Source organism: Puma concolor, chromosome A2 (genome assembly GCF_028749965.1).
Source record: "Puma concolor isolate L17-30 chromosome A2, mPumCon1.1.hap2, whole genome shotgun sequence".
Lineage (NCBI taxonomy): Eukaryota > Metazoa > Chordata > Mammalia > Carnivora > Felidae > Puma > Puma concolor.
In genome coordinates this window covers 137,850,718-137,863,952 of record NC_141668.1, presented here as the reverse complement: position 1 = coordinate 137,863,952, position 13,235 = coordinate 137,850,718, and the positions used below count along the sequence as shown (strand labels likewise).

Here is a 13,235-nt window from a genome sequence, read left to right as displayed (position 1 = left end):
CTAGATTCTGCACGATACATAAAGTCTTTTAAGGAGTCCAATGGTGACAGGCTCACAATTTTCAAGAACAGCATCTGACCAAGAGGAAACTGATGACACAGGCAGATGGGTGGCTTTGGTATTAACCCAACCAAAATAAAGAGTGAGAGACAGACTTTGAAATCGGGGAAACCAAGCCACGGGACTCTAGATATTAGGCCATTGGGTTTCTACCCTGAAAGATACACACAAACCATCTCTCTTGGTAAGAGTTAAAAGCTGCTCTGATACCCACCATGTTCCCACCGCGACGAACCGGCTCAGAAAAGACAGACAAGGTGGTGTTTCACTGCCTTTCCTTTGGCGATTACTACTTAAATCTGTCACAGATGGCCCATCTAGAAATTTAAGGCAGTACCCTCACTTACAACTTCACTCATCCCAAGTATGCACGGAAGGCCTGCTTGAGATGCTGCGGCCCCGAGAAAAGCAGAGATAAGCAACTCTTCGGAAAACCGTACCATTAATTTCTGTGCCTTTTTTTATCTAAATCTTAAAAAGCTCAATCAAAGATGTAAAATAGGTCTGCATTAGCTTCCATAGTTTTCTTGGGGTTTTCCAAAGGGAAAAAAGAGGCAATGGTCAAAGAAAGAAATACCGTGGAATATTTGCTCTGCTTCGATAAAACCTAAAGGCTTACTCATTGAAGTGTCTCCATGCACACAGCCTTTGCTGCCCTGTGTATGCATCTGAGGATTCCACTCAGAATCCCCAAACAGGCAAAGATCACTTGTAAGTAAGTACGTTATACACACACATCCATTTTCTAATACTTGCCATCGGATGAACAGTAAGCTTATTTATTCCCTCTTTGCTTCAATTAGGATGGAATCATAAACCTGAAAATAAGGACTCATAGAAGTCGTACATCCCTTCATAGCAAGGAAATTAATTATTTAGCCCAAGGTCACACTGTGAATCAGGGGCAGGGCTGGAACAAAACCCCAAGGTCTCCTGATACGCAGCCATGGGCTATTTTTCAGCCTACTACATTTCTGCCTTCAGAATTTAAGAAAATTAATGTTTCCTTTCAGTTCAATAGTTTTTATCCCTCTTTGGTAAGGAACCCCTTTATGAAGCTTCATGAAATGTAGCCTTTCTGTCCAGAAAGATGTACTGAATTCCAAGATTTCACATATACTGAATTTCCCTCCCCCTCCCCCCAGCAAATAATATTTGAGGTCAGCCAGTCTTATTTTAGGACAGTCTGGAATTCAATATAATTTAATCGTTTCTGAGTACGGTTTCAAAGGAACTTGTGAAAGCACCCAAAAATGTCCACAGAAGGGTTCCGGATTTTTCTCCTGGGCAAAGCACAGCCCTCGGTGAGGTCAAACGCCCGTGGCCAACAGTCCTACACAGACACCATCTCTGAGGAAATGTTCAGAGGAATTTGGGATGAGGCAGGCTTTCACAGCTACAGAACATTTCAGTTTGCTTTCTGGACCTCCTGTCCTCCCAAGGCAGAAGGCAACCCCATCCCCACCAAGCTGCAGCTTCTGCATCATCAACCAACTTCCTGGGAGCAATGAGTTCCTCTGGCTGTTTATAAGTTTTGCAAGCACTGGGAGCCCGTGTGCCAGAAACTCACACCAGCCCAGGTGGAGAGGAGAAATCACTGAGCAGCCCCCAAATTAAAAGTAAAATGCAAACTAAAACCTAGGCAAGACGCATGGTCATGGACCGAGGTACCGCGCTGCTGAAACCGGATAAAAGAATGTAGTTATTCCAATTTGCAAAACAGAAATTAAATGCATAGTCGAAATTTCTCAATTGTCAGTTTTCTACCACCCATAGATTTTTCTTAAACCCTTTGGCATGTGCTTCCACTTTTCTAAAAGTAGAATTCGCTGTAAGATGGTATCTAATCAAATATCATATGAATTTAATTAAGCCTAATATATCCATGAGTTTAACCGGACCACACTGGACAGCTTTAAAAACCACGGACCACTCCATAATCGAAATTGAATTCAATTTTCACAAATAGGGAAATAATTCCATAAACCACGATAAGCGAACAGAACTTGGGGAACAACATAACTCCCATTCAGATTCCTAAGGAAGTGATGCTCAGCGTTAAAACCTGAAAGGGTCTCCCAAATAAAAACGGCAGCGAAGGCTAAGGAGAAATTAAACTATGGACTTAAAACAAAACAAAACAAAACCATTCTGCAGCTACTTGAAGAAAAGCATTTTCAAGTCTGTGTGAAGCTGAAATCAAGCACAGAGGGTTCCAGGAACCGAGTTCTTCGCTTTTGGAGGATTTTCTTATAGGGTGCCTCTAACTCTATTTAAAGCAGCCTCAAGTAGCCACAGCTGGAGGGTCAGGCCTTGCAAAGTAAACAACAGTTAACTCAATTCTGACTCAAGACTTAACTACAACCAACAGTTAATTACCCCTCTGTTAACCAACAATATCTGAAATATCACTTTTTAAATTACACTTTTGAAATCATGTTTGTTCACTAATGGCTTCCAATCAGCAATTAATAGCACAGTTGAAACATCCCAATAAAGAGCTACATGGGGAGTGAGCAGAGTTCATCAGAATTGCACACCTCCGGCAAAGGACGCTAGGCCAAAAGAACTTTCTAAGCACCTCCCACAAGAAGGAAAAAAAAAAAACCCACCTCTATTCCAAGAACATATAAATGCAGAGCACACACAGTATGTGCTCAATAAACATTCTGTAAATATAACTTAACCACAATTCCTTTCAGAAGAACACTTAAATGATTTCTTTCAAATATTGTTCAAATTCACATTTCTTAAAAACCGCCCTAAAATAAGAGGCAAGTTATTTGAATGACAGATTATAAATTGGTACAAGGAACAAAGGACAGGGAGTGGGTGGGGTAGGGGGAGCACTTGCCTCCAGTATCTGCACCTCATTTCTCAACATCTAGATAATTCTGCTTGCTGGACAGACCCTCCCTCATTTCTTCCTAATAATGAGACCTTGAGGAAACAAAACAAAACAAAACCCTGCAGATTTTAGATTGGAGATCTATGCACCACAAAAGTTGAAAGAAAAATCAATGCAAAGTGCTGAAAAAGAGACAGGCCATGCTTTCTTTAAACTCTCTGAATGCCACCTTTTGCCAAAACAAACTGAACAAGCAGTGATTGGAACCTGCATCCTGGTTCATAAGGAAACCAAGATGTATTAGGACTTGCAGAGATGAACGGATTGGTTGTTCACACAATGGGCTTTACCGGTTATGCTAGATTAAATAGTAATGAAGACGCCAACAATCGCAGCCGTTCATGTGGGCAAGGCTGTGAATTGTGGCCATTCACTGGGGAAGGGACGCAGGTACAGGTGCAGGAGGATCAACAGCAAATGTCTTTTCAGATAGCATCCTTGCCAGATTCCTCAAATGACCCTGTGCTCACCACCCATGTCCCCGTACAATACAACTGCAGACAAACCCAAACACATGAAAAATGTCAGAGTTCTCCAGCTCTCTGCATACAACCCAACAATCACCTCCCCTCGCCCCTCCTCCACCCTCAAACATTTCCAAAGAGAAATGGGTACAGCGCAGGATTCAGCTGGCCCCAAAATCTGTAACCTAACCCCTGTCTGGAGGAGTGCACCTGCATTTTTCCGAGCCATTGACTAAGAGGCGCGACCTGCGTCTCAGTAGGGCTCAGTTTCAATGAAACCAGGGAAATAATAGGATAAAATTATTAGTTTAAGGGCCTCTCAGTTCTCGGTCTCCTTCGCACACCCACCTCCCAAAGGATAATGCTAAACTGACAGAAGTATTTGCACAACTGGAATACATTTATAAACCACCTCAATAATTTTTGCTAATTGCATAATTTGTTAATTTGCTGCAACTGTTCACAGCTTCCCGCCAGGTTGCTCCGCGATTCCCAAGGGCACATGAAGTTTTACTTGTTTCACGTTCTACAAATCACCAAAAACTTCATGAGAGAAGGCCAAGTGGGATGTGAGCCCTGCCAACTGCCCACTCCAAAACAAGCCCTTCAGATAGGAAAAGGGAACTTTTCCTAGGAAGCCTCTGTCACCAGGAAATCTGACGTGGAGGGCCTGGCCATGAGAAGATGCAAAATTTGAGTTACTACCAAGGCTTTAACCTTCGAGCTGTGCTCCGCAATCACCAGCGAGTTGACAGACTCACATCGACGAAGTGGGCTAAACCCATGTGTTTTCTGTCTTCATAGTACCTGCACATAGAATATTAGGATCCCCTTTGTAGAAACAAGGAGATTTGCCCCAAATCACATGTTAGCTCTGGGGTGGTGGACCCAGGGATGGTCCCTACAAATAATTTCAAGCTTAACACTATTCCCTAGAGAAGGGTATGTGCTGGGTGTGATCACCAGGGATGAAGGCATCCACATATCTAACAGAGTGAGAGAGAAGAAAGCTTCACCCTCGCCCAATCTCTTCCCCACCAATAACCCACCCCAAGACCCAGGGTCCAGCTGAGTGGGGAACACTCATTTTGAGGACAAAGAGAACAACTAAAGGCAGGACACAGAGAGCATGAGCATGAAACCCAGGGAAATGGAGCAACAGCTTTTTTTTTTTTAATGTTTATTTACTTTTTAGAGAGAGCAGTATCAGGGGAGGGGCAGAGAGAGACGGAGACCCAGAATCTGAGCAGGCTCCAGGCTCTGAGCTGTCAGCACAGAGCCTGACCCAGGGCTCAAACCCAGGAACTGTGAGATCATGACCTGAGCCGAAGTCTAGCGCTTAACCGACTGAGCCCCCCACCACCCACCCACCAGGCGCCCCTAGGGGAACAGCTTTTTAAGAAACCGAGTAACTTTTGTAAGCAGTTAGGCTTATGGCTTGTGTCTCAGAAGACTACGCATAACATACTTGGATAAGAACCACCTATTAAAAATTAGATTATATAATATAGAAATACAAAGGCAAAAACCCTTTGGATAAGAAAAATTCATAAGCATACCCCCCTCCAAAAACAAACAAAAACTAGGATACAAATTGGCAACTTCCAATTATACCATACACAAATCACAATATTCTTTCTTTTTTTTTTTTTTTGACAATCCTGATTTATCTATTCATTTCGCTTCATGACAACAATGGTCACGTATAAAGTTTTTCAGTAGAAACTTTATTAGCCACAGTCACAGAATTGGCCAATTAACTGGTGAGTCTGTACTATTAAACCCTATAGATAGATAGACAGATAGATAGATAGATAGACAGACAGACAGACAGACAGACAGATAGATAGTGCAGGTTCCAAGAGGGTAAATGGTTGTGAAAATTTTAACCTCTGGTCTTTAAAGTCCTACTTCTTTGCATGGGGAGATACAAACAGATCTGAGCTTCTTGTTCATTCTCACACTTCAACTTGATACAAAAGCAGAAGACAATCACATCACTGACACACAACATGAACCGAAACCATGAGGTAGATGGACTAGACCCCATAGACTCAATGTCATGCTTAAGATATTAAAACAAAAAACAAACCACCAAACACTACTAACAGTCCCTGAATTTCCCACAGGTCAAGGAACATTGGGGATTTTTAGATATTTCCCCTCCTCTGCCTGGGAATTTTTCTTCCCCCCCCTCCTCCCTCCTGTCTCAAGACAATGCCTTCAGCCTTTGAAACTGCATCCATTGTAAACAGCTCTGAATATTAACACAGCCCAGAGTCCTGTTGGGTTTTAAAAGACCCCCAGGGTTTCAAATTGCAGTTGCTGAGGAGGGGGAAGGTCCCCAGAGAACAAATGTCACCAAGCTCATTCAAAAGGAGTTGAAAATTAGGCTTGCTCATGAAACTTACAGTTCTTCAACCCATGGGGTAAGTCAGAAGAATCCTTTTGAGTTTTACACAAATGAGAAAAAAAGAAAAGACAAGACCCTGGTACAACCAACATCCATTATTACTTATAGACTTTGAATTCAATGAATCCCTTTTCCAGATTCTCTCTCGTTTGGATGTCACTTTTAAAATAACCATAGGCTATGTTAAACAACTTCCCCGTCCTTGGCTCATAGGCCTTCAGGGCTTTAGCAGGTGCACAGAACTGGGCCAGGTGCATTGTTAAGTGACAAAAAAAAAAAAAAAAAAAAAAAAACCCTAGTGGCTCTCTCGCATTCCTGTCCGCCCTGAAAGGGAGGATGCTGAAAAGCCTTTGCACCAAGGAGACACTTCTACAGAATGGGGGAGAGGCCCTTTCATTGTGAGCACGGTGTCTCAGGGAGAAAAGGTCAGCCAGAGGCCATCCCAACGTGCTCAGGGAAGGCTGCGTGGGGAACCCAGGCAAAGAAATGAACACTGCAGGGAGAGAAACCCTTAACTGAACGATCGGAGCTAGAGGACCGGGGCGTCAGGACATCCAGGAGGAACGAGCTCTTATTACATTGCATTGAATCGTCTTCTCTTTTGGAGATGATGAATTATTCCTGACAACACATTCCAAAGCCCAAACCCTGTGAAATCTAGCGACCAAATGTGATTCTGGAAAGAGAGGAGCACATCTCTTTTTAAAATAGTCCCTGGGAAAGAGGCCACGAACAGTTCTGACATATCCTAAAGGCAAGGGGCAACTGTGTGCCAACACAGTTCACTTCTATGGGGACGTGGGAGTCTCTGTACAATTCGTAATTTAACAGTATTCAAAAATTACATTTGATGCTTATAATTTCACGTCAGAGGGACTTAAATAGTGTGCATTTCTCTCAAGGCACCCAATTTTATTTGCCAGATTCCCTTACGCAAAAAACAGGTATCGGAGATCTAGTAACAGACAAGTGCTTCACCACGGAGGGGAAGTGAGGCCAGGCCACGCTTCTGACACTTGTTGCAAAGACAAGGACCTGAGCCCAAACTAATTATTCCTCAAACTCGGAGAGCACTTGCACCTTCCAGATTTTCTGCCATTAACCTGTGTTTCTGAGGTTCCCTATTCCAAACAACCGCTGCCCATCTTCATAAATCACAAGATGGCGAAGGTCTGCTGAGTTCTCCAGTTTTACATACAGCCACAAAAAGGATAACGGGCAGAAGGGAAGACCTCAGGGCAACCCTGACAATAATCAACTTCTCAAAACACACACACTCATACACACACACACACACACACACACACGCGAATCTTAGCTGAGGTTCATGGAACAATGTGGTCATCGTTACTTTAAACCTAATTTGCATAAACAGGATGGGAAGTATTTTCCAAATCCTTAATTCACAACACTCTGCACACCTGGCCCTTCCAGCACAGCTGTAAAATTTGAAAGACAAAGGCCCTCTTTGCTTCACAACTACAATGGCAACCTGGGCTGGTGCTTATTTTCTAATGCAATCCTGAGCACCACTTTGGAGCCAAAACCCACAAGGTTAGATTTAAGCCCCTGGCTTGGTCCTGCACTGGCATAAGGAGACCTAACACAAAGAGACCCAAATCAATACACTCATCTTAACGTGGCTCAGGATAACCCCACTCGGAGTCCTTGAGTGAAAGTCCTTACTTTAAAAAGCTCTGCCTTGTCTTCCCTCCACAAAAAAGACCACTGAAAACCCGGATTTGTTCCTCCAGGGCCTGCCCTCCTTCCTATCCCAATGCCATGAGCCACCATGCAGCCCCCAGAACAGTTAAACTAGCAACCTACTGTGCTCAACTTCATGGCACAGGTAAGAGTCTAAGGTAAGTTGTATTTAATACTGCTTAAACAGCTTCTGAAGCCATGCTCTCAAAAATAATTTCAAAGAAAGCAAACATCTAAGTTCTAAGAAGTTCAACTTCTTCTAAAGTTCTGGGAAGTTGGAATAAGGCTTGGCAGTGCTTGGTGCTATTTATGAATGTGCTGGTCGGGCTATGCCAATCTCACCTACGTCATGGGATGGCAGACTCAGTTATGGCTCAACTACTACAACCATAAGTTATTGTGCTGAATAAGTTATCCTGAGGCCCCAGGAATGAATGTATTTTCCCTTCTACCAGTGCCATTCCATTTTTTCTTTTTTTTTTTTTAATTTTTTTTTTCAACATTTATTTATTTTTGGGACAGAGAGAGACAGAGCATGAACGGGGGAGGGGCAGAGAGAGAGGGAGACACAGAATCGGAAACAGGCTCCAGGCTCTGAGCCATCAGCCCAGAGCCCGACGCGGGGCTCGAACTCCCGGACCGCGAGATCGTGACCTGGCTGAAGTCGGACGCTTAACCGACTGTGCCACCCAGGCGCCCCGCCATTCCATTTTTTCTATTCAAACTGCATTTACGTTCACTAGTAAGAAACTTTACTTTGCCTACGCTAAGCCTAGGAGCAACTCCAAAATTAGATGCACTGTTTACAAAAGCAAAAAACAAAACAACAAAAACTTCCATAAAACCACAGGTCCCCTTCTATCTCAAACCCACAGCCTGAAATTGTTTGAACTAGCTGCAGTAAATCTAGTTCATGGGGTTATAAATGAGCTCAAAGCAATTTTCTAGACACAATGGATTAAGGGTATAAACTTGGTGAAACTACAAGATATTTTATTTTATTATACACAGAGACTTTCTCTCCTAAAGTCTTGCTGAATCACAGCCAGGAATATAAACCATATAACTATCCTGATAGAAAACTCAGAATAAGACTAATGATTTAAATGGAGAAATCTGGTCTAGAAAACACACACACACACACACACACACACACTACAACACACTTCATTTTTCTATAACCAGAAAAATAACTTTACAAATATTTTCCAAAAGATACCCACTTTGTAGTGAACATGGTATTAACACATACTAATCAGAAATCACTATTCACATCTCAAAATCTAATCAGTTAACACCATAATCAGCATAATCACATCGACTGAAGCTCAAAATACCCACTTAGGTATTTACTGGTCATCAAATGTGTGAGTGAAAGAGACAAGACTGCAATTTAAAAGGTATTTATGTCATGTGAAACGTCACTCCCAAGCAACAGGAAGCCAAAAAAACGGCCAGTAGTTTTGCTCCAAAAATTAAAGGACAAGGCAAAGTGGATCCTGTGACCACAGGAAAGTGCCAATAACAGGACACCCTATGCTGTCTGCAAAGTCACTACTTCTGAGCTAAGTGCCTTCCCCACAATGCCATGAACATATGGCATTGGTAGTCATTCTTCCAACAGGTGAACACTCAAGAAGTTATTCTGATTCTGCCCACGTGATTTGATTTGAAAAACTATCCTAAGAAAACGTAAAGGAAAAACCACAATACCTCAGACTGCCCCAAGTAAATGAAATACTACCTACCGGCAAGGCTGGGCTCTATCTCCTACTACTTAACAGCCACTGCCTCTATTAAACCCCCCACTATGACCACTGGTCTTCACTAAGTCACCGAATCACATAGAAAAAGCAGAAAATTGCAGGGGAAAAGCTAACCATAACAAAAGTCCAGCCTCAGAACTCTGAAGAACTTGATCCTTAGGCAATATGTAGCAAGACGCGAGTTAAAGATCTGCACCCCGTTTTCAGAGGCACCGGCTCTTCACGTGAGAAAGGAACCAACTTTTCTTCTTTCCCCTTCACAGCAGCCAGATACCCAGACCACTTTTTCTTAGCTCAAGCCACAGGTGTTGGTTAAAAGTTATGTCATCAGTTGTCCCTTCTTCAAACATTGAATGTCCTGTCTGAGGACACTCCTGTGCCCCTCTACATTCTAGGAAAGACGTCCAATTATCCAACTAAAAAGCAGATGACTCAAGCTAGGCCTTTTCTGGAAGGTACTCATAGTTCTGCATAGATGCTAATTACCTATAACTCGATAGGATTTGACTCAGGACCATATTTCTTAAAAGTAGAAAAAAGGCTATTATACTCTACCATATTTAGTGAAGTCTAATGCAGTTTTTTCCTGCCAACTCTCCTCTAAGAAGGGTCCCACTAAGTCCTGATAGGCCAAAACTGTGACAACACAGAACAGAACGTCTTTCAGGTGAAACAAACAGCTTAAATCAAGCAAGTCCCTGGCACCCTCTCCTGAAGTAACACAACTCCAAAACTAATTTGCACCCTTTACAGGGGATAAATGCTCAAGTGTGGGCTCCACCCTACTGGACCATCAAATCCAAAAGGAAGGGTCTGGAAACACAGCTCCCTAATGCCCATCAGGTGGAAAGAGACCAGCACCCCCAGCAATCACAGATCCAGGAACTCTCCAAGTCCCCTAACTCAGGGCTGCTCCGGGGAAGGCAACCTTCCACCGTGGCCACAGCCAAGTCAGGCCACGGGGTCCTGGGGGAGGAGAAGGCTGCTACACGCGCACTCTCGCTAATAAATAATGTAAATGGAAGACTGGAGCCAAGAGTCACCTTCATTCATTACCCACTGGAAGGCCAAGGAGCTCAGACACCAAAGAGTTGGGTTACAGGAGAGGAAAAAAAGAAACACACACCCGCAGACCCCAGACAGACTTCCTCACACTCTCGCCTCCAGATGTTTCCCACTCCACCCACACACATACGCACAAACACCCTCGCCTCCACACTCTTCACTCACACTCCCTCACCTTCAGACTCTACCTCCCAGATCGCCCTCAGGCCCCGGGCGCAATCACCTCCACACCCTAAAACCTATGCTCGCTCACCTCCAGACCCCACGAGGCAGCCTTTTCTCCCATGGAGCCGCATCACCCACGTTCTCACCTCTACACCCCAAAACCTATGCTCACTCACCTCCAAACGCCACGAGGCACACTCTTTTCTCCCCGGGACCCTCACCACCCACGTTCTCACTTCCACACCCCCATCTGGCACGCTCTTCCCCTCCGGACCCCCATGTACGATCTCACCACCGCGACACACACACACAGGCACGCCCCTCAATCCGCACGCCCTTCCCGGGTAAGCACCCCAGCCTCCCCGTCCCCAAGTGACAGCGCCCCGGGGCTCAGGGGAAGGGCGGCACTTACAGGCTCCGCGTCCAGGCGGGCAGGTCCGGAGGCAGCGCTGCTAGCCCGCGCCCGCCGCAGTCCAGCGAGTCCCCCGCGCAAGTGCAGGCGGCGGCGCAGGGTGGTCGCGGGCCGGCCGCAGCCGTCGCCGGCCCCAGCCGAAGCAGCAGCAGCAGCCACAGGAGAGGACAGGGCGAGCGGCGCGGGGCCCCGAAAGCTCCCCGGACCGGCCGCGCCATCTTGTCTGGAACGCGCGGCGAACTCGGGGCGCGGGGGCTGCGAGGTCCCGGACGACCGCAGGCACCGGCTGGTCCGCGGGGGCTCCGCTCGGCACTAGGCTCCGCGCCGGGGCATGGCCGCCCGCACAAGTTTCCCCCGCTGCCGCGGCTCCGGCGCTCAGCGGGCCCCCGGTGCCCGGACCGCTCCGCAGCGCCCGGCTGGGGCCGCGAGCCCCGCGCCCATCCGGGCCGACCCGGCTGTGCTCGCTGCGAAGCCCACGGATCCGGGCAAGAGCTGCTCGGCCGGCTCTCCTCGTCCTCCCGCCGCGCTCCTGGCCGGATCTTGAGCCCCCGCGCACGCCAACTGCCGCCGCCGCCGGCCGAGGGCAGTGCGGCTGCCTCTGCTGCACAGAAAGCGCTCAGCCTCGCAGCCTGAGCTGTGCGCCCGAATGCATCTTCCTCTCGGCTCGGAGCGCCCGGCAGCCGACTCCGGGCTGGACGGCACGGTCACCCCCGCACTGCTTCGAGGGCCCCGTGCGCCTGGCTGTCCCAACGCCTTAAGCAGAGCGCGCGCGCGCAGTTCCGGGCTGTGCGCGGCTCCTCAGCGAGGCGAGAGCCCAGCCGACCTCGCGGCGGAACAATCAGTCGCTTGCCTCTCGCCTCCCCGCGGCCCAGCCCCGACGGGTCCCCGAGGCTCCACCCCCGGCCGCTCGCCCTCACACACCCCCTGGGCTCCGCGCCCCGCGGCCTTCTGCGGGCCCACGTTGGATGCTTTGCAACAGCGCCCCGCCACGCCCCCTGCCTGCTGCTCATTGGCTGCTGGAGACCAGGACGACCAGCCTGGAGAGCCATTGGTGCGCTCACCATGATCCCGCCCCTCCGACCACCCCGCCCCACTCTCTTTTCCCACCCAAGGTGTGAAGGGCGGGGGACTGGGAGGAGAAAGGGTGAGGCGTCCTCCGAGTCTTAAAGGGGACTTGCAGTCTGGTAGTGGAAAAGCGGGATGCAGACTGGAGAGAAGAGGAAAGACATGCCCTCTGGGGCTAGGGGAGGAGAGAAAGTTGATAAAGAGGGTAACGCCTCCACTTTGCAGTAGTCTGACCAAAAAGTTTCTTCTCTTCTTCCCTGGCTGTAAATAGAGCCAAGGATATAGAGCAAATCTACACTCGTTTTCCAGGTGCCCTCTAGGAGCATAGACACAGATTTAAAACTCCGCAAATTTCCTACCTATTGAGGCATCTTTACTTATTTCATTAGGGGTAGCCGCCTTCCTCATCTCACAACTTGAAGCTCCTTTCTGCTCCTGACTTGTTCTTGACCTCTTACACCCAGCAAGATGTCCTGGATTACCAAAATGAATGTGTGCTGCAGAAACCAAGTCTCAAAGGTGCACACACTTCCACCCCCAACCCCACCCTGGTTAAAGGGTACTTCTGAAAATGATCCAGCCTTCGAAAAAGGGGTTGCTTTGTTTGCTCCTTTGTTTAAATCAGGTCCTTTTAAGCCAGTTTTCAAGTACTCCTAGGAGACAGTGAGAAAAATAGTAGTTGTTACAAATCTTCTAACTTTAGCCCTTACAAGTCCGAACATAGTAGCCATGTGTTACGACAGCGCATCCAAAACGTAAGAGCGGGCGGGTGCGCGCGCGCGCGCGCGCGCACACACACACACACACACACACACACACACACACACACACTGAGAAAGGGAAAAGATTAGCCCGGTAATATATAGCTGCCCCTCTGGGCGTTTTGGTTTGCTGGTGTCTCATGTCCCTTGCCAAATGTATGCAAGTTTCTAACTTGACTGCACACATTGTCAGGAAAATTAAGCAAGTCAAGTCTGTTGAAAAACATTTGCTCTAGCAAATGAAATCTGACTTGTGTTTTATGGAACCGGAGGAGAGGAGACATTTCTCAGGGAAAAAAAGCAAAAACAGTTTTAAAGGGTTTTGTTCCATGTTTGAAGTATTCTAAGGGGGTTGTTTGAATTGAGATGTTAAACTTTTCCTCAACCAGAAGAGCTTTTCTTTAAGTGAAATTGGGTTTGGGCTTGGTTGTCTGATGGTTACTGGTTTCCTT

The 13,235-nt window shown here is 46.8% G+C and overlaps 1 protein-coding gene across 1 annotated transcript in view; it reads right to left on the bottom strand.

Moving 5' to 3' along the window:
* LRIG1 (leucine rich repeats and immunoglobulin like domains 1) overlaps positions 1 to 11,877 on the bottom strand; it is a 115,536-nt gene extending 103,659 nt beyond the window's left edge. Inside the window, exon 1 of the mRNA XM_086697630.1 lies at positions 10,958 to 11,877. Within this exon, the coding sequence (XP_086553756.1) occupies positions 10,958 to 11,175 (218 nt within the window). The 5' untranslated portion in view covers positions 11,176 to 11,877. The remainder of the gene's footprint in view (positions 1 to 10,957) is intronic.
* Positions 11,878 to 13,235: the final 1,358 nt, after the last annotated feature.